At 38.9% G+C, this 19,333-nt stretch overlaps 1 protein-coding gene and 1 pseudogene across 1 annotated transcript; both read right to left on the bottom strand.

Moving 5' to 3' along the window:
- Positions 1-869: 869 nt before the first annotated feature.
- SHISAL2B (shisa like 2B) lies at positions 870-18,618 on the bottom strand. Its single transcript, XM_036409101.2, has 3 exons — positions 18,354-18,618; positions 11,214-11,371; positions 870-1,088 (listed from the first exon to the last, which is right to left on the bottom strand). The coding sequence occupies exons 1-3, from the start codon at positions 18,542-18,544 to the stop codon at positions 952-954; spliced, it is 486 nt and encodes a 161-aa protein (XP_036264994.1). The 5' UTR covers positions 18,545-18,618; the 3' UTR covers positions 870-951.
- Positions 16,132-17,376, bottom strand: LOC118702769 (annotated as a pseudogene).
- Positions 18,619-19,333: the final 715 nt, after the last annotated feature.

Below are 19,333 nucleotides of genomic sequence, written 5' to 3'. Positions count from 1 at the left end.
TACAATAGAAATCACACGTAAGGAAAAAACCTTTGAAGACAATGATAATTTACAGGAACTTTAGTTTTATTTCTAGCTAAGTGGCATTCGGTAGATCCAGGAACTCTCCCAGGGAAGGATTTTTGTCATGGCTATCCTTCAGTATGCAGGAAACATGTACTATGTAGATTATACATTGTAATATATTTTGGTTTTGAATGTTAGCTTTTATAAAGGCAATAAATACATGGTGAGGGTGCCAGCAAGTCTTCTAAAAAAAGGTGTGGGTTGACTTTTAAGAGACTTAAGAGCATTCCACCTCTAGTTTATAAGACCATTCTCCCAAAATCTACCCATCTGTACCATCTCTTAAAAAAAAAAAAAAAAAAGTGACTGCCTCTAGGTACCTAAATTTTGAAATGCTGCTAATATTTCTTGTTCCTCACTGAGATAGGCTTGCTTATCTGTGTTATTGATAAATTATTTAACTTTGCCTAAAGTACTAGCATAATCTATACTAATAACAAGGTAATGTGCTAATTAGACCAGATAGACTGGAAGTCTTCTGGAGGTCCTTCCAGACAAAGCCACAGCGGCCAAGAGCCAGCAGCGTGGGACGGGCAGTGCTGTGGGGAGAAGGCCTAAGACGTTAGTAGGGCATCCCCTGAGAGCTCCTGGACTGTGAGAGGTGGCAGGCCATTATGAGGACCCCTCTCCCCCAGTGCATGAATTCTCATGCACCGGGCCTCTAGTTTTGTATATGCACACTTTAATTAGCAAATAAAAGTAAACTTATATACATGAAAATCTATCAAAACCTTAGTGGGTGTTCAATAAAAAGATTGATAACAAATGCAGCTATCTTTAGCTCTGTGAGTGGCGAATTCTTGAAAAGTACTATTACGAAGTATTTAAAATGCACTTTATTTTTACTGTTCCATCTCTCCAGTAAGCTTTTATCACACAGGATTTTTAATAATACACGATGTTGATTTGTGTTGTATCCATTGTTTTTTCCTCAATTATATCCTCAGCTTCATAGATTGTTTCATTTGTTGAATTTGATGCTGCATTTGAATTAGGAGTTTTGATTTTCCTCTTTGAGTTGCCTGCAAATACACAAAACAAATTGAAATAATTCATGTGAAATTATGTCATGAAACTTGACTTTGCAACGTTTTTGCTTAACAATATACATTTTGTAGCAATATTGAAAATGGGATGTCCTGAAAATACCAGATGGATATGTGAGAACTGAATTCCTTCAAAGTTGTTTTTGAGCATTTTCTCCTGGAAGTCAAATAAGGGAAATGTTCAGTAACGGAAGTCAGGTTTTATTTCTAGGCTTACCTTTCTCCATGCTTCCTTGGAGATAACTACACACTTGAAGAGAAGAAACGATTTCTGAGCTGTTGGAACAAAAGTGTGACTGCCCCTATTCATGAAGTGAACAAAACTATACTGAAGCCAATCATCATAATTTGCAGCACTTTAGGGCTTTGCCATCACAGTCGCTTTAGTTGTAATTTTAAGAGAGAACACATTTGTGCCACAATACACTCATGTAAGTATGAGTCCAGAGTGTACAAGGAGAGAGAACTGTTTGGTGGCAAAATAATGTTCTACTTCTAAACATCCAGGCAAGGTGTTTCAACCATTTGATTTTTAAAAACTAATTTGTTGAAGACACATTTTCTGACTTGGCAAGTAGCCCTCTGCCCTAACAAGCAAGTAAAGCTGTTTAAAGTAAACATAAGAGGGAAAGCTGGCATGAAAATCGGGTGAAATGATAAGTTCTTTGAAAAGATTGTTATTTGAAAAGTAGACTTTAAAAATACATTTGCTTTAAATTTAAATACTATTAAATACATTTGCTTTAAATTTAAATACTATTAAAATAATTAAGTAATAGAATATATCCTATACGAGGGCACTTGAAATTATTTTCCTCGTATAAAATATGAAAACAATGTTTGTGGTTTACTTTTCATTTGTTTAGTACTATTTTTACTCTTCTGTGTCATAGCAGGTAATGCGAAAAGATCAAAGTTTCATATTACCTGCATAGCATTTGTACTTATGTAAGCATGTCTTTAGACATCTAAAATTTGAATATTTTATTGGACTTCTAAGAAATCTGAAAACTAATGTGAATTCAAGTCCTTCATGTTTCCAAAGCTTGTCACTTAATTAAATTTATAATATTTTAATCAGGGTTGCAAGATTTTTGTTTACCTTGTCACATACCATTGTTTTGTTTTGTTTTTCTTCTTTTAAGATGAATAAATTCAGGAAGTTATTTCCCAACTCAGCAACAACAGAAACAAACCAATTAAAATAGGGCCAAGAGAGTGGAAGGGAGTGACTGAGAGAGGGGAAGTGAGAGAGAGAGAGAGAGAGAGAGAGAGAGAGAGAGAGAGAGAGAGAGAGAAACATTGATGTGCGAGAGGCACATCAATTGGTCGCCTCCTGTACATACCACAACCAGACTGGGCATCAAACCTGCAACCCGGGTATGTGCCCTTGATGGGGAGTCATACCATGACCCTTCAGTTTGCATGCTGATGCTCTAACCACTGAGAACATGGCCAGGACCCATTTCTGTGTTTTATTATTTATGAACAATTTTCTTGCCTGCCATTAAAAAAAATAAAAAAAATAAAATGCTGGGACCTCTGCCAGTCTTCATCTCCTGGCTCTCTAGCAGAATTTTAATTAAACTTTTCTGCCATTGTCTCTCTAGCTCCTAGCTTCTGTGTACCATTCTGCAGGCCCACAACAGCTTCTAACTACTAGTCAGCTGGCTCACTTTACTCGTATTATTTAAAAGAAAAATCTACATATCCCACTCATACCACAAGTACCTTCTAGTGGAAATAAGCAATCTTGGATTTTCACCTAAGAGGGTTTTTTTTTTTTATTTGCAAGAAGACATTTTCCTCTCAAGTTTAATATGATGCACAGGGCTGGATCTAAAGTAAATGGTGAGGAGCAAAATTATAGAAGAGCAAAAAATCTTCCCCCTTGCCACCTGCCTTCCCTTAAGGGTATGTAGGTTATCTATGAACTATACTTAAAAATTCATTGTGAAAGTTTAACTCCTAGTCTTACCTTTTTGCTGTGTCCACTTGTCAATGAGTAAAGACAATTCTATCCAGAAATGTTTTCCTACCCTATTTTTTCCACAATTGGTCTTTGTTTTTGTTGTTGTTGTTGTTGTTGTTGTTGTTTTCTTTACATTTTGTGCATTGTTAATTTTTTGCATCCATTGATGACTAACATAACTAACAAAGGAATTTAACTGCTACTTTAAGTCCTTTCAAATGAATTTTCACACTAAGAAACTGGCTTCTATTTTGCTTATTGTTTCCAGCATCAACCAGGATTGCCTAACACTGTGCCCTGAAGAGGACTCACAGATGCTAAATGTAGCCAGATACTGCTGAGCAATTTGGTTTTCTACATTCTAGGAACAAAAACAGCCATAGGAAATTCCAGGCTTATTATTTTAAGTAGAAAATTCTCTTTAAATGGCCTGTCATTGAATTCAAATTAGTCCATCCTCTACTAAGATCTCAATGAATTCTTAAAGCCCTTCTAAATGGAATAGTATTATTAAATAAACTAGCAGCCTAATTAATGAGTTGTAAGCAGTGTTTTGTTGGAGTGGTGTTAAACCTACTAAGAAAAATAGCTCCCCAAATTATCTATACATTAAGGAAAAAAATCAAAATACCACTTGATTTTTAAAATCTTGACTGTGTGATTCATAAATTTATTTGGAAATATGACCCTTACAAGAGTAGCCAGGAAATTTTGAAAAAGAAGCATAATGGAGAGAAGAGAAAGTCTTGCCTAATCAGATATTAAACTCTAGCACTATAATAATTTTAAAAGTATAGTACTGGCTTAAGGATAAACAGACTGATAAATTTGATGGAACTGAAAATCTAAAAACAAATCCCTGTGTATATAAAAATTTAATTTATGACAAAGATGATATATAAAATTGGCAAAAGAAATATGGCTTTTTAAAATATTGACTCATTGTTTGCCAAATAAAAATGAAGGCAGATCCCTACCTCACACTTTACACCAAAGTAAAAAACTCCTGACTTATTGAAGATTTAAATGTTAAAAGCAAATAAATAAATGTATTATATGAAACTAAAGAGAGAAATCACAAATGGTGAAACAAATTAAAAAATTGTCACTTACAAAATTAAAAAGGAAATAACTATAAAAAATATGTGCAATATATATGAAAAAGTTTAATTATTGTAAGGAAAGTTCTTATAAAATAATGAAAAAAGAATACTGCCATGGAAAAGTGTGTATTAGATATGAGCAACACATGCCACAAAAAAATAATGACAAATAAACATTAGAATATCCACTCTCCTAATTAGATAAAGACAAAACACTACATTATTTCTCTCAATGAAATTAGTAGAACATGTCTTTTGAAATAATACCCATGAAATAGTATTTTTCTGCTGGGCCATTAGCAGCTTGTATCGAAAGCCTTTAAGATGTGCCCCTCCTTTTGGTCAGCAACTTCACTCCCAGGCATCTGTGCTAAGGAAATGCTTAAATGTTCATTGTAAGTACTAGTATGTAATGGGGGGGTGGAGGGGGTGAGAACTAGTTCAAAATCAGTGATTTAGTAAAATATGGTATACCCAGACTTTGGTTTCTAAACACCATTCCCAACTAAAATGCACCAGGTTTCTTCTTGGAGAAACGTCAGTTTCCTAGGATGGAACAGGGAAAGTACAGGACACCCTGGAACATCTTGTGACGGAAGGCAAAAAAGGCTTTAAAAAGAATGAACTCTTTTCAGAAGGACACCGGACCTTGTATAAAGTGACTCCCATGGGTCAAATCTGAAACAATTCAAGGATCCAAATAAATAATGGTAGCAGTAGAATATTTTAGGATAAAGAATCTGAGTTCATACTGATCTTAATAAATGAATAGGTAAATAAATAGGGGAGAATGGAAAGTAGAATTCCTGTAATTAAATAATAGGTAATAGATGTATTGTAGAAGAAATGATGAAGTTAGAAAATCACCATTTTACACCTATCATAATAATAATCCTGAAATTATTCTGAAATTCTGAATGAAAAAATTACAATTAACAATAATTAATGGGTGGGTTGTCAGTTTGAGGAGGAACAGGATATTTTTATAATTTCATAGTACCTGACAACAAACTACTTAGTAATGATGAAGGCAAAAATAGTGACCTTACAATGGATTAATCTAGCAAATACAGCCTTAACCAAAGAATCCAAGTTAACATCACCAATAATGGTACAAACCAATCTAGTATGCGCTTCCTGTTATGGTGTCCTGAGCATATAACATCTATGGTATTCTTATCAAAATGTATAATCTCTCTCCAGTCATGAGAAAACATCAGAAAAAAATTTAAATTGAGGGACACTGTACAAAATAACTGGCTTTTACTTTTAAAAAATATCAAGGTCATGAAAGACGAAGAAAGACTGAAGATTGAAAGAAGCTAAAGAAATATGACATCTAATTACAGGATGTAATTCTAAGACAAGAAAAAAATTGCTATTAAGTATATTGGCAAATTTTGAATATAGACTACGGATTTGATAATATTCCTGTATCAATGTTACATTGCCTGGCTTTGATAAATTTACTATAATTATGTAAAAATACAGTTTGTTTTTAGGAAATTCACACTGAAATATTTATGGTTAAAAGATAGGATACCTGAAAATTATTTTCAAATTGTTCAGAAAATATATATCAAGAGAAAGTCAATGATGAAATCAATGAGGCGAAATATTAAGTTAGGAAATCTGAGAAAAGGTACAACTTTATAATTTTTTGGTAACTTTTCTGGAAGGTGAAATTATATCAAAATAAAAGAATAGCCTGACCGGTGTGGCTCAAGGTTGAACACTGACCCAAAAACCAAGAATTTACTGGTTCAATTCCTGGTCAGGGCACATGCCTGGGTTGTGGGCTTGATCCCCTGTAGGGAGCGTGCAGGAGGGATCCAATCAATGATTTTTTTTTTTTCACCATTGATGTTTTTATCTCTCTCTCTCCCTTCCTCTCTGAAATCAATAGAAAAAATAAATACTTATAGCACTCCATCATGGTAATAATGAGAGGGCAGGGCAGGGTGAGAGGGCACCGCGGGGCGGGGCCAGCTCCTGGTAACTGGACCCTAGGCCTAACCCAACCAATCAGGTCAGCCAAGGTAGTGGCACCACCCTCCCTATAAAACCCATTGATATGTTAAATTCTTTCTCTTTCTCGCCGAGCCCTCGCTAGTGTAAGTGGGACTGAGCTGGGACTAGTCCGAAATAAATACAGGCTTTCTGCAATTGCATCGGATTCGGCTCCCTGGTAGTCTTTGGGGTTTATGACACTTGGGCATTACAATACAATGTAACCATTAAAAATTATGGCAAAGGTATTTATTTACTGGTAAACGAAGATATCGGTATTATTCAGTGAAAAAAAAAAGCATGTTATTATAAGACTTACCCCCTCCCCATTTTTTTTTATATATGTCTTTAGATGCAAAGAAAAAAATCCATGGATATTTACCATGTTTAATATCTTTTATCTTTGTATGGTGGGATCATGGATGATATTTGTTTGTTTCTCTATATTTTCTAATTTTCCTACAATTAAAGTGAAGTGAGTTGTTGCTTTTGTTTTTTGTTTTTTAACTCAGGAGCAAGGGTGTCTTCTAAAAAGAAAAAATAGCTCATTCTGAGCCAGTGTAAGTCCTATTTTGTTCACAGGCAGAATAAATGATTATATGATCTTCAATTTGCTTTCTTTCTCAGTACTCCAGATATAATTTAAGTTTTTCTCCTAGACAACTCTGTCTTACCGCTGATTTGTTTATCCTTTTTCATTTGCATCACCTGCCTTTACAAAAGAAATCATCCAATAGAGGCCTGGCGTTGTCTATTATTCCCGTACAACTATATTATTTATGTGTACCAGGCACCCCTGCTAATATCGGCCTTCTAATTTTCATCAAAAACTCTGCTCCTAAGAATGCCTCTCCTCTATCCTCCACCCCTTTCCACAGCTGCAGGGTGTCAATGGGCACTCAAAATCACAGAGTGAATATCCTGGAGCATCAATTTTACTCAGATCTGGAAATAAGGTATTATTAGAGTAAAGCCAGCCATTACATTATGCAAATAGAAATTTTCCATAAATTAAAAAATGAAGTGGATAACTTCAAACAATTGAAAGCTCATAAGGCTTAAGCAGGCTTTTCCCCTCTAGCCCTTGTGATTCTGGAGGCATAAGTTCCTCTCTTATTGACCTTCAAAGATTCACCAATGGAAAAGTTTGAGAAGCAGGGATCTAAGTCTCTCGCCTCTTTTCTTGCTCCTCTACTAGTTATTAATTCTTTCACATGTTTTCTTTTCTTTTTGAAGCATTTTCTTTATTTTTTTAAAATTCTGTATAAGGTATTACAAATAGCAGTACATATGTCTCTTTCCCTCCCCCCACCTTTAACCTCCCTCTGGACTCCCTTACTCACCCTCTCCCGCCTGCCTCCTCCCCATCCCCCCTCCACCCCTAGTGTCTTGCATCTGTGGGTTGTGCTTGTATGCATGCATACAAGTCCTTAGGTTGATCTCTTACCGGCCCTCAACCCTCCCCTGCCTTCCCGCTGTAGTTTGACAGTTGCTTGATGCTTCTTTGCCTCTGTCTATTTTTGTTCAACATTTTGTAATGTTCTTTATTATCCATAAATGAGTGAGATCATGTGGCATTTATCTTTTTTTAAGCTATACTATATATAGATTTTATTTTTTTAATTAATTTCTTTATTGATTAAGGTATCACATATTTGTCCTCAAACCCCCATTCTAATCCCCCACACACACATACACACACACACTCATGCCTCCACCCCCCTATTGTCCTTGACCACTGGTTAGGCTCATAAGTGTGCTCATAATTTAGTATAATGCTCTCCAGATCTATCCATGCTGTTGCAAATGGTAAGAATCCCTTCTTTTCCATATGTTTTCAAATGAGCCTTCACCCTCAGGAGTGTCTACTCAGAAAGATGCCCGTAACACAGGCATCTTCTGCTCAGAACTGTACATCTTTACAGTGTTATTTACAAGCTTTGCTGTTCTTTCAAAAGCTGGCATTTGAAACATGCATTATTTAAAATACAAAAGTCAAAAAGGAAGAAATGGTTATGGCACACAATTTAAAGGCAATCAATTGCTTAGAAATAGGATCTCCGCACAGAGTGAGCTCTGGAGGTAGCCCAATTAAACGCTATAGTCACCGCCAGAGACCAGCTTCTCTCAGGATCAATTGAAAATGTATTAAGCCTTAAACTATATACATTGAAAAAAAAAAAGAAAACAAATAGAATAAAAATACAGAAAGAAAAAATCTTGGCAAATTATTTAAGATTAGATTATTTTTAACTTACTGTCATTTATAGAAAAAAAAAAAAAAAAAAAAATCCAGTGCCCTAAGTCAGTTTTAGTGTGTACACAAAAATACATTTCCCTTAAGGCCATGCAAATTGCTTATACTGAAAATGTCTCAATTATAAAAATTAATTTAAAATAATGGGAGAGATTAACCAAAGAACATATCTGAATATATGCATAACCTATGGGCATAGACAACAATGTGAGGAAGGCCTGGGTGGTGGGGGCTGAATAGGGGAGGCTAAAAGGATGGGAATGGGGGACATCTGTAATACTCTCAACAATTAAACAAACAAACAAACAAATGATGGGAGGTTGGAGATCCACGATGGTGATGAATTAGGTGGAAGCTACACTCACCTCCCAGGACCAAAGTGGAATTACAACTAGAGCATAGAAAGATCATCCTGAATAACCTACTGAAGGCTAGCTGGAGAGTAACCTATACCCAAGGAAGTGTGGAGGCACAAGACGGCTGGCCAGACTCCCAGTGATGGCAACTGAAGTTCTGGAGGAACAGCTCAGCTGTGGGGGATTCTCCCTGAAAACCTGGGGTCTAAACTCCGAGGTAGGTTCCCCAGCCCAAAGCCCCAGAACTGGGAAAGGTGCCTACATAATATTATACCTGACTGTGAAAAGCACTGGGGTTTCTGTCTATGCCTCTTAAAGGGCCAACACACAATGTTTGCAGCCATTCACCCTGGGCTTCAGGACTAGAGCTACATGAGGAGAGTCGGGTTGGTGGCTCTGGGGAGAGAGCTGAGAGGTCAGCCACCAGTATCCCTGTCCTGAATCATTCCCTTATACTGCAGAAGCCATCTTTCTCAGCAGCATTAAAAAGGACCAGTCCTGCCTGGCCAGCATGGGCAATCAACAGCAGGGGAGCAAGGATAAGAAAAGGAGCTATTTGTTTTAAAGTTTGTAGTTTTTATAAGCTCCCCGTGTGATTCTCATGCATCGAAAAACTTAAGAATTGGTACCTTACATTATCTAAGCTGTTGAGACAAAAATTGATAATGTGACCTGGTTATTCCATAATCACTAATCCACTGCTTCATTTTGCCTGTGGATAAAACAAGGGTTTAACCCATGAAAACCTGTCAAGTCTTTCAGACAGTCTCCAAACTTCAGAAATTGCTTTAGAAAAGGACGCTAAAGACCCCTGAGAGAGCTCCCCACAGAGAGCTAATGCAATCACATGGCAGTTGAGGATTGAAAGGTTACAGAGCATCTGCTCCATACATATGAGCTTCAGGATTCAGCTAAAATAGAGCATATGAGTAGAGAATTTTCTAATTTAAAATAAAAAAATAACTTTAAATTTTCTTTTTCTTTTTAAATGGTAGTCAACATGTGTGTCATGTTTTAAATATATATATACGTATATTCTAAATTTTTATTAAAATGCTATATATATATATATATATATATTCAAATACAATTTATGATTACTACTTTTTTTAAAGTCCTCATCCAAGGATATGTTTTTATTGATTCAGAGAGGAAGGGAGAGGGAAAAGGAGAAAGATCAATATGAGAGAGAAACATCAATTGGTTGCCTCCTCTATGCACCCCAAGCAGAATCGAACCCTCATCCTGGGTATATGTCCTGACTGGAAATTGAGCCTGTGATCCTTTGGTGCACAGGACAATGTTCTAACCTACTTAGCAACTCTGGCTAGGACCATAATTACTACTTTCTAAATACACTTATAGAAATTTATATCCACAGAATATTAACAATTCTTTCTGAGTTTCTTAATAATAATTAGCATTTGTGTAGCACATCATAACTGAGGTAACAATGAAACCCAGTTCCATGAGCCACACATAAAAATGTCTTCCTACTTTATAGTTACACTAAACACAGCATTATATGTTAACTAGTTCATAATCTGTTCAAGAACAGGACTATCATCTATTTTTCTGTTTCTTTTACATGCTTCTGATTTTGCACACCTCCTCCAAATTCACCATAGGCACACATCATGTGAAGGTGAATGCTTAGTTGGCCATTGACTAACCCAAAGGTGGGCAAACCGCAGCTTGCAAGCTACATGCAGCTCTTTGGCCCCTTGAGTGTGGCTCGGCATTAGAACCACTTCTTCAAAATAGACTTGCCTAGACAGAAAACCCACTTCTGCGCATGGGCCACGAAGTTTCAATCACACTGTACGTGTGCGCACATGGTATTTTGTGGAAGAGCCACACTCAAGGAGCCAAAGAACCTCATGTGGCTCGGGAGCCATGGTTTGCTGACCACTGGACTTACCAATCTAGAGTAATGCAACACTGAGAATTCATTATCAGGTATGTCGTTTCTTTATATGATTTCTGTGGCTCCATCAAAAACAAAACTTAAGTGTGGGTGGGGAGGAGGCAATTGGGGAAAAAGGAGACATATGTAAAACTTTAGACAAAAAAAAAAACAACAACCAAAAAACCCACAAAATTTAAAAATTTCAAAAAGATAAAACCTTTGTAACTGAGTCATACATATCTTAAAGAGGATTTATTGGATCTATGTATTATTTTTCACAAGAACATCTACATCCTGCTGCTATTTTCCCCCGGGCACAATTTCTCTATGGTGTTTCATCATTAAGGCCTAATTTAACATGTATTTCTACAAAGAAACATAATGAATTGAATTTTTAAAAAGCACTCATTAACAGTATCATCTGTTACCCAGGTACAGGTTATTCTTTTCAACAGAGTACAGGTAATTGGCTATAAATAATTTGTACTGATTACCTTCTTGAGTGGAAGAAGCCTCTAGGTGTTGAAGTTTAAGGCCAGTATCTAATCTTTGAGGCTTTGTATGCAGAAATAAATAGCAAAGGACACAGACGCTGATGACAAAGGCAAGTAAAACAAGAGCAGCAATTCCCAATCCAATCAGGGCACCGATGCTGAGGAAAACAGAAAACATTGTGTCACACAGACCAGTTTGTATAAGAACTAAAGGAGGTTTAAATACTATACTGTTAGTTCTTGCTGCAGTCACTCTTAACCAAATTATATTCTAGGATAAATAGTATATGATTGCAATCTACAGCTCTCCTTTCTCTACCATGAAATTCTTACTATATTTTTCTATATATGTGTGTATGTTAATGTTATTATAGTATGTCATGTGAATTCATATGATAGGTAAAAGGTTACATTCTCTAGAGGAAAATATCCTTGTACTTTTCTCTAAAAGTAAAGTGTATATCTGATATTATTTACTCTGCACTAAATTTGTAATAATTCCTTCTGATACAATTGTCTATACAACTAATCAGATGAGTACTAACATAGTTTACATAAACCTGTGAACTTAATGCTTTTAAATGGCAGATGGAGCTTGAAAGAAAAAGGATTATTTTGAAAAACTAAAGCAAATACATGTACCTTCATGAACCCTATGTATGTGTGGGTGTGTAAATGTGTAATTAGGTTTTAAGCTGCTCAAGGGCAGATACTTCTGTTGACTTTCCTATGGTGTTTTGCACAATTATTAAAAGTGTTTACAGAATCCTTAGCTTGCAATAAATGTTCCATAAGTGGAAGTAAATAATAATTTACTGATGATGGGTCTACTTGTAGTGATTAAAAAGTCATCATTATTGAAAAGTAATGACCTTTTCCTTCATCATCTTCCTGGCTTGCCTGTAGCTTCTGCTATTTCCTAGAGTTAGAGCCTTGATAAGTGTGACATCTACTAGAAGGGAGGGAAGGGAGAATTTGAGAAGCGATGCCAGGTATGCCACTGCCTTGGGAGTAAGGAGAACGGAATTAAAAGGGGCTAAGCTCATCTAATTTAACCTTGTTTTTAGGAGAGAAATCACCCCTGCAAGTTAAAGGTTGCCTCCTGAGCCACAGACATGGGAATTCTTATTCTGGATTTATTAATAGCCTAGCCTTGTACACAAGTGAAGACTGGGTGATTCTGTGGCTAGAGTGTGTATATAGTTATATAGTTACATAGGAGTTTGCATTCACTTGGTGCACTCCAAGGGGTAGACTCCTGGCTTTGACAACTCCTCTGTCCTGCTTGTTTGCCTCAAAGATGGCTGTTGTATATTGTACAGGTCAAGGAGGGTGAGGACTCATTTCATTAATATTATCTGCTGCACAAGGCAGCTCAGAGACCAGGCATCTGGCAAGATTTCTGAAGTAAGAGCCTGGTTATTAAAAAAATGGAATCTCAAAACAAAACAACAACAACAAAAAAAACCTCACATAATTTAGTCAGTTTAAAAGTAAAATTGTCAATTTTGTTGAATTCAACATACATATAGTGAGCTTTTAATGTACACAATTTAAAAAACCTCTCCACATGATTTGAAAAAAACAAAAACAACAACAACAAAAAACAACCACAAATAAAAACAGAACATGCTGTTTCTGCTTTCTGTTTTGATTTTAGTTTTTTTTTTAAATATTTTTTTATTAATACTAGAGGAATCCACAGGCAGAGAAATCTCAGACATATGCTAAATTAATTTCTTCACTGATACCGCTCCTAAAGCAATGGAAATTAAAGAGAAAATAAACAAATGGGATTACATCAAAACAAAAAGCTTTTGTACAGCAAAAGAAACCATCATCAAAACAACAAGAAAGCCCACTACATGGGAGAACATATTTGCAAATGTTATCTCTGATAAAAGTTCAATCTCCAACATCTACAGGGAACTTATACAACTTAATAAAAAGAAGATAAATGATCCAATAAAAAAAAAATGGGCAACGGACCTAAATAGAATCTTTTCAAAAGAAGACTGAGAAAGGCCAAGAGACAGATGAAAACATGTTCAAAGTCACTAATTATCTGAGAGATGCAAATCAAAACAACAATGCGGGTACCATCTCACACCTGTCACAATGCTATCATCAACAAATCAACAAACAAGTGCTGGGAGGTTGTGGAGAAAAAGGAAACCTCCTTTACTGCTGGTGGGGATGCAGACTGGTGCAGCCACTGTGGAGAACAATATGGAGTTTCCTCAAAAAACTGAAAATGAAACTCCCATTTGACCCAGTAATACCACTTCTAGGAATATATCCAAAAAAAATTAGAAACACCAATCAGAAAGGATATATGCACCTTTATGTTCATAGCAGCACAATTAACCATAGCTAAGATTTGGAAACAGCCCAAATGCCCATCAGCAGATGAGTGAATTAGAAAACTATGGTACATCTACACTGTTGAATACTACACTGCTATAAAAAAAAAAAAAAAATGGAATTCTTACCATTTGCAGCAGCATGGATGGACCTAGAGAGCATTATATTAAGTGAAATAAGCCAAGCAATGAAAGAAAGATACCACGTGATCTCACTCATTTATGTAAAATAAAGAAAATTATAATCTGATGAACCAAAAGATAGATACAGAGGCAGGAAAGCACCAAACAAACTGTCAAATTACAGTGGGAAGGCTAGGGAGTGTTGGGTAGCAGGGGAAAGAGATCAACCAAAGGACTTGTATGCATGCATATAAGCACAACCAATGGACACAAGACACTTGGTGTGGGATATATGTACTGCTACATTTAAACAATTAAAAAATACTTTTTATTTCAGAGAAGAAGAAAGAGGGGGAGAGAGATACAAACATCAATGATGAGAGAGAATCATTGATTGGCTGCCTTCTGCATGTCCCACACTGGGGATTGAGCCCACAACCCTGGCATATGCCCTGACCAGGAATTGAACCATGACCTCCGGCTGGGCTCTGTTTTCTGTTTTAAAAGGACATCTTGCCAATCTTGACAAACTATTTCAATGTCACAGTTCCGCTTTATAGAAATATTGCTCTATGCACGCGAACCTAGATGGAGCTCTGGGAATATCCTAAGATATTCATTTCAACACATACTATTGAACTCATGCATAGCCTTGTGCAATAGGCATTATTTTCTTAGGTCCTGAAGAAGACTATCAAAGAGGTTAGAGATCTATAAGAGGAGAAAAGATGGAAGTGGGCACAGAAAAGGGAGAATAATTCTTCCTCATGGAGAGAAGGTCTGCAGCAGTCATGTTAATGAGCAATTCTCCTACTCAGCAACTTTACTTACCTGGTAGTAGCTATACCTGTGCCTTTCTCCAGAAGCTGCAGAATCTCAGAACAAATGGTAGTGGCTTCTGGAATACTTTTCGGAGTTGAACTATTTTAAATTAGGGGCGGAGCTCCCCAGTGGGTCCTCAGAGCTCAATAACTAACAAGATCCTCAGGTTTAACAATGCCAAAGGAGGCCATCAGCTGAAAACATTTTTATAATTCCCAGGAACTGAAGGCACTGTCCACTTTGTCAGTGCTGAACGAAGACCCCCGCAAACTGTTCCATCTTTGTGCCCTCATAAACCTTAGCACAGGTTTCAACCTCTGCTGCCTGTCTCTTGGCAGTGAGCCAGACACTTTGCAGGCACTTGGGGATTTAAATCAAACAACTGAGTTTGGTTTATGGCTTGCCAGTATCTATTGGTGCTACCGTTATTAACATCTCCAAAGTCTCAGAGCTGGGCTATTACATTATTTTCCAAAAGGCCAAATAATATGACAGTGCAGCATACAATGCTTCTCCAAATAATAAGGATAAGCTATCATTATATTTTTTGAGATTTTGCCCCACTCTGATGCATCACCATTTTGTTAGTTGAACTCACTGGTAAGTGGGCACTCCTTTGGAGATTTTTTGAGGCTTGCAATACATTAAAAAAATGATTGTACTGCTTCAGGAAACAACATTTAAAGTCATCTGCTGTAGATTTGGCATGCCTGTTAAATTCTGGATCCTCCTAGGAGATTGGGAGAAATAATACAGGGTGGGGCAAAAGTAGGTTTACAGCTGTTTGTATGGAAAATAATACAATTAATAAATAATGATAAAGAATATTCAAAACTGTAAACATATTTTTTGCTGAAATAAAATTGTACTTTTATGTTCAGAATGCTTATCTTTAAAATTAGCTGAAATTTAAAATTATCTGTTTGCCAATAAAGTTAGCATCCAAAACTGTTAAATTCAATATTAAGAGTTTATAACAAAAATAAAGATATATGTGGTCTCAGCTGATGTTTGAATAGTACTATATACACTATGCAATGGTATATATTCTTTTTTCAGTTCCTACTCTCCCAAGATCTTGAAATACAAAAGTAGCCCATTGCATTTTTTTCCTATGTCCCAGTACAAGATTTTCATTTCTAGAATTTATAAACTCAAAATTATTTACACAGATTTAGTTTCAGAAGAGCTTCTTTCTCTAAGGGAATTTACATTTTATAATCTTTTCTTTGAAATGGAATTTTTTGAACATGCTTTAAAAGTTATTTTAAAATACCATAAGTCCAGTCATATACATATAAAGAAAACACACATCCTTGATATTCACATCCTTTTTTTCCCCCCTTAATCCTCACCTGAAGATGTTTTCATTGATTTTAGAGAAAAGGAGAGAGAGATGTGAGAGAAACATTGATGGGCTGCCTCCCATCTAACTCTCCAACCGGGGACCACATCCGCAACCTACTAGTGTACAGGATGATGCTCCATCCAACTGAATCCCCTGGCCAGAGCCACAGACTTCTTAAAGCAAGATTCCAGTTTATGTGTGCTTTGTATGTTTACATTATTGTAGCGCCTATTGTTAATTTTCAGTAAAGCTTTATATAAAGATTTCTCAGATATTTAATCAATGAAGCAAAACAGTCATGAAAATACAGACTGCTATTATAGCTTTTTATCTTTAATGTTTATGTTTTCTATGAGCCATGTAATTTCCTGTTCTTTCAGAAGTTGATAATTTTTTTATCTTTGTATTCTCAACACTGCTGATTTCCCAGCTTGGCATAATAGTGTGTCACAGGTTTTCTGAGCACACAGTATTCACTCTGCGATAGCAGTGGAATCTGATAATGCTGGTGACAGTCATCTTTCCGTTATTTCAAATGCAGGATGACCTTATTAGTTGCTGCCAAGACATTTCCAGATTCTGCAGCTCTTTACTCCTTCCAACAGAATACAGTTTGACTTCACCGTTTTCTTTTACATGTAGATGACGGTTGAAAAGTGGCATTTGTAATGTAGCAATTTTATCCATAGAAAGTGCAAGCTTTAACTGCCAATCGAAATCCTGTAGCTGTGCAGAGGAGATACCAGTTATTTCCTCTGACAGGACCTGCTAAATTTCATCTTTCCTGCCTTTTAAGCATTTCACAATCACTTCTTGATGAAATGAATTCAACTTATTGAATTGCTGAGATTTTTTTTTTATCACAGAAACTTTTATCAACTACAGAGCGCTCTCTCTCTCTCTCTCTCTCTCTCTCTCTCTCTCTCTCTTTTGCTAAACTGAGGTCATTTATTAAAACTATTGAAATACATGCATAAACCATGCCTAATTTGTTACTAAGATATACATGCAGTTCTACTTCTGTTTTGTAAAAGAAGTAAGGAAATGTGCAGGAGTAATGTACACAGTTTCTACAAAAGTTGAGCAAATGCTCAGACACATGACCCGTGACATGACACAAAGGTGGATGCTATGAATCCCAGGTAGTCCATACACATCGGACATGGAATGCAAACAAAATATTTCAGTGAATCCCTGTGAAAGGATACACAGGCCCACACTTAGCCATAAAATTTAGTGGTCCTGCTGACCAGGTGATACAAAAGGTAGAAGATAGTCATCTGAAGTCTCCTGGTCCTCTCATACAACTACAGCTTTGAAAACTTCGGTAATATCTTCTAGAATCTAGAGCATGCATCCATGCTGTGGAATCACAAACACTCTGATAATCCTGCTAGAGGAGGCTAAACTGGGCCACAAATGCTATCAATTGTTTTGTGAGGAAGCTGCAGGCCCAGAAGCTTCTGCAGTGACCACAAGGGTGTCCCCTCTTCCAGCTCCATCCCCAACTGTAAACCTGTTCTCCCTCTCCCTAACTCCCTCTCTCTCTCTCTCTCTCTCTCTCTCTCTCTCTCTCTCTCTCCCTGCCCCCAATTTAAGGTGGGTGGGAGTTCTTTCCTATAATCCTGACACCCCATTCATTCTCCAGACAAAAGGAAGGAAACAAGTTCAAAGTGTACAGCCTCTGGAGTGGAAGGCGAGGAAAAGCGCTTCATAGTTTAAAACAGCCGCCTAAATACTAGCTGGAATAAGTAAAATTCTCATCAAGAAAGACCCCACCTGAGAAAGCCTCTTCAGCGATGGCCACCCCATTTAGAAAGGGGGTGTCCTGGAAAGGTTCTACAGGGTGTGAAATCCTAGCACCTCAAACTGAACCTCCGTGGGTCTCCAGTTCGGTCCAGGGTGTGTCAAATGTAAGCCCAGTTGCTGGCTGGCGCTCTCACACGCTCACCCCTACCTTTCTGATAGTTTTACAGCCAATTCTTTCTTACCTCCAAAGAGACTTAAAATACTCTGATCCTTAGTTCATGCCTTAAAACTGGCCCTTTCTACTTAAATGCACCAAATAAAAAAAGAATTAAAACCTCCTTAAGTTATCTGCGCGTCTTGTCCCTGTCAGCCAGAAGAGTCGCCCGCCTGGGTCTGGTCCCTGGGGAGAGGGAAGAGCCATTCGCCCGGGCGAGCCTAGCGGGGAGCGGAGCCTGGCCTGCCGGGCTGGCAGCGTGCGCCCCGCCGGGGGTCCCGGAGCCGATCCACACCTCGGGCGGCCTCGCTCCGACCCTCGCCCGAGAAGTCCGGGCTCCCGGGGCACCTCCTAGCCCGCAGGGGGTTCTCTGCAGACCCCTCGCCGGTCTAGGAGGCTCCGCATCCTCCCGGAGGGACCGCCCGGAGCGGGTCGTGGGGACGCGGGCGCCTTCCCGCCTCCCCATGGGCGCTGCCCTCCGCCGCCGCCTCCCCGGCCCGCCAGCCGGCCGCCCTGCCCACCTGAGGCTCCACATGTAGCTGTGCTTGTAGGGGAAGTAGCTGCCCGGCTCCCCGCAGCAGTACTTGAGGTCCGCGAAGCCGCAGCAGTAGCGGAGCGCGGCCGCGTCCCCGCGCCGGGGGCACTGGAAGGGCTCCACGAAGCTGCGGTTGAGGCTGTAGTAGCCGGAGCACACGGGGCTCGCCTCGCCCATCGCCGCCGGCTGCGGGCAGGGCCACGCCAGGTCCCCCGATCTGCCCTCGGACCGCACGCACCCCGCCTCGCCAGCTCCCGCGGACCTCTCCGCCCGGCGCCCCGCTCCGGGTCTAGAGTATGTCTGGCTGCTGCCGGGGGTTCAGCCTTCGCGCGCCTCCTCTGCGCTCCCTCCGCCCCCCGCGCACATGGTGTCTGGTCGCTGCACTCGCGCTTCTTCTCCCTCTCGCTACAGAGCCGTTGGTCCTTCCATCCGTGAGGCCCCAGCCCTGTGCCTCCTGTCCCGAGCTCTTCCTCTGCTTCCTTCGGGCTCCCCAGATCCCCCCCCGCCCCCCCCACTTCCCCTCACTTCATCCACAGCCTGTCCCCACTCCATGCCAGGAAGACCTCACATGAGGAGAACGTGGAGGTGCAGGGTATGTTGGCCCAGGTCACAGATGCGCCCAAGTTGCAGTTCCGTTTGCCCAAGCCCAGGCAAACCCAGCAGGAGCCTTCGCCCACCACAGGCCATCGCCCCTGGGGGTGGGGGGGAGAGAAAGAGGGGCAGTGGACAGAACAAAAGGCACTGAAGTACCTGCCGGTGAGGGGGTGTGGAGAAGTACCCCTTCTGTGAGGAGTACATGTGAAACATTAAAGTCTGCCCATGCCACGGTTTCACGCATAGGTGGGATATAAAACTGAAACTCACCGACACAAACAGTATGTATGGCTGCCAGAGAGAAGGAGGTGGGGGCAGAGGGAGCCTAATAGAAGGTGACAGAATATTTGACTTTGGGCTGTGGGCACGCGG

The sequence above is a fragment of the Pipistrellus kuhlii genome, unplaced genomic scaffold (genome assembly GCF_014108245.1).
Source record: "Pipistrellus kuhlii isolate mPipKuh1 unplaced genomic scaffold, mPipKuh1.p scaffold_m20_p_4, whole genome shotgun sequence".
NCBI lineage: Eukaryota > Metazoa > Chordata > Mammalia > Chiroptera > Vespertilionidae > Pipistrellus > Pipistrellus kuhlii.
Note: the sequence above shows the minus strand (reverse complement) of the source record. Positions and strands in the feature narration are given on the sequence as shown.

What these genes read in the sequence shown, in the direction of transcription:
- SHISAL2B (XM_036409101.2), bottom strand. Translation starts at nt 18,544, where the DNA reads ATGGGCGAGGCGAGCCCCGTGTGCTCCGGCTACTACAGCCTCAACCGC. An exon ending in AGCTACATGTGGAGCCTCAG is followed by an intron (nt 11,372 to 18,353) that starts GTGGGCAGGGCG and finishes TGTTTTCCTCAG; the next exon opens with CATCGGTGCCCTGATTGGAT. An exon ending in GGCTTCTTCCACTCAAGAAG is followed by an intron (nt 1,089 to 11,213) that starts GTAATCAGTACA and finishes GTGTATTTGCAG; the next exon opens with GCAACTCAAAGAGGAAAATC.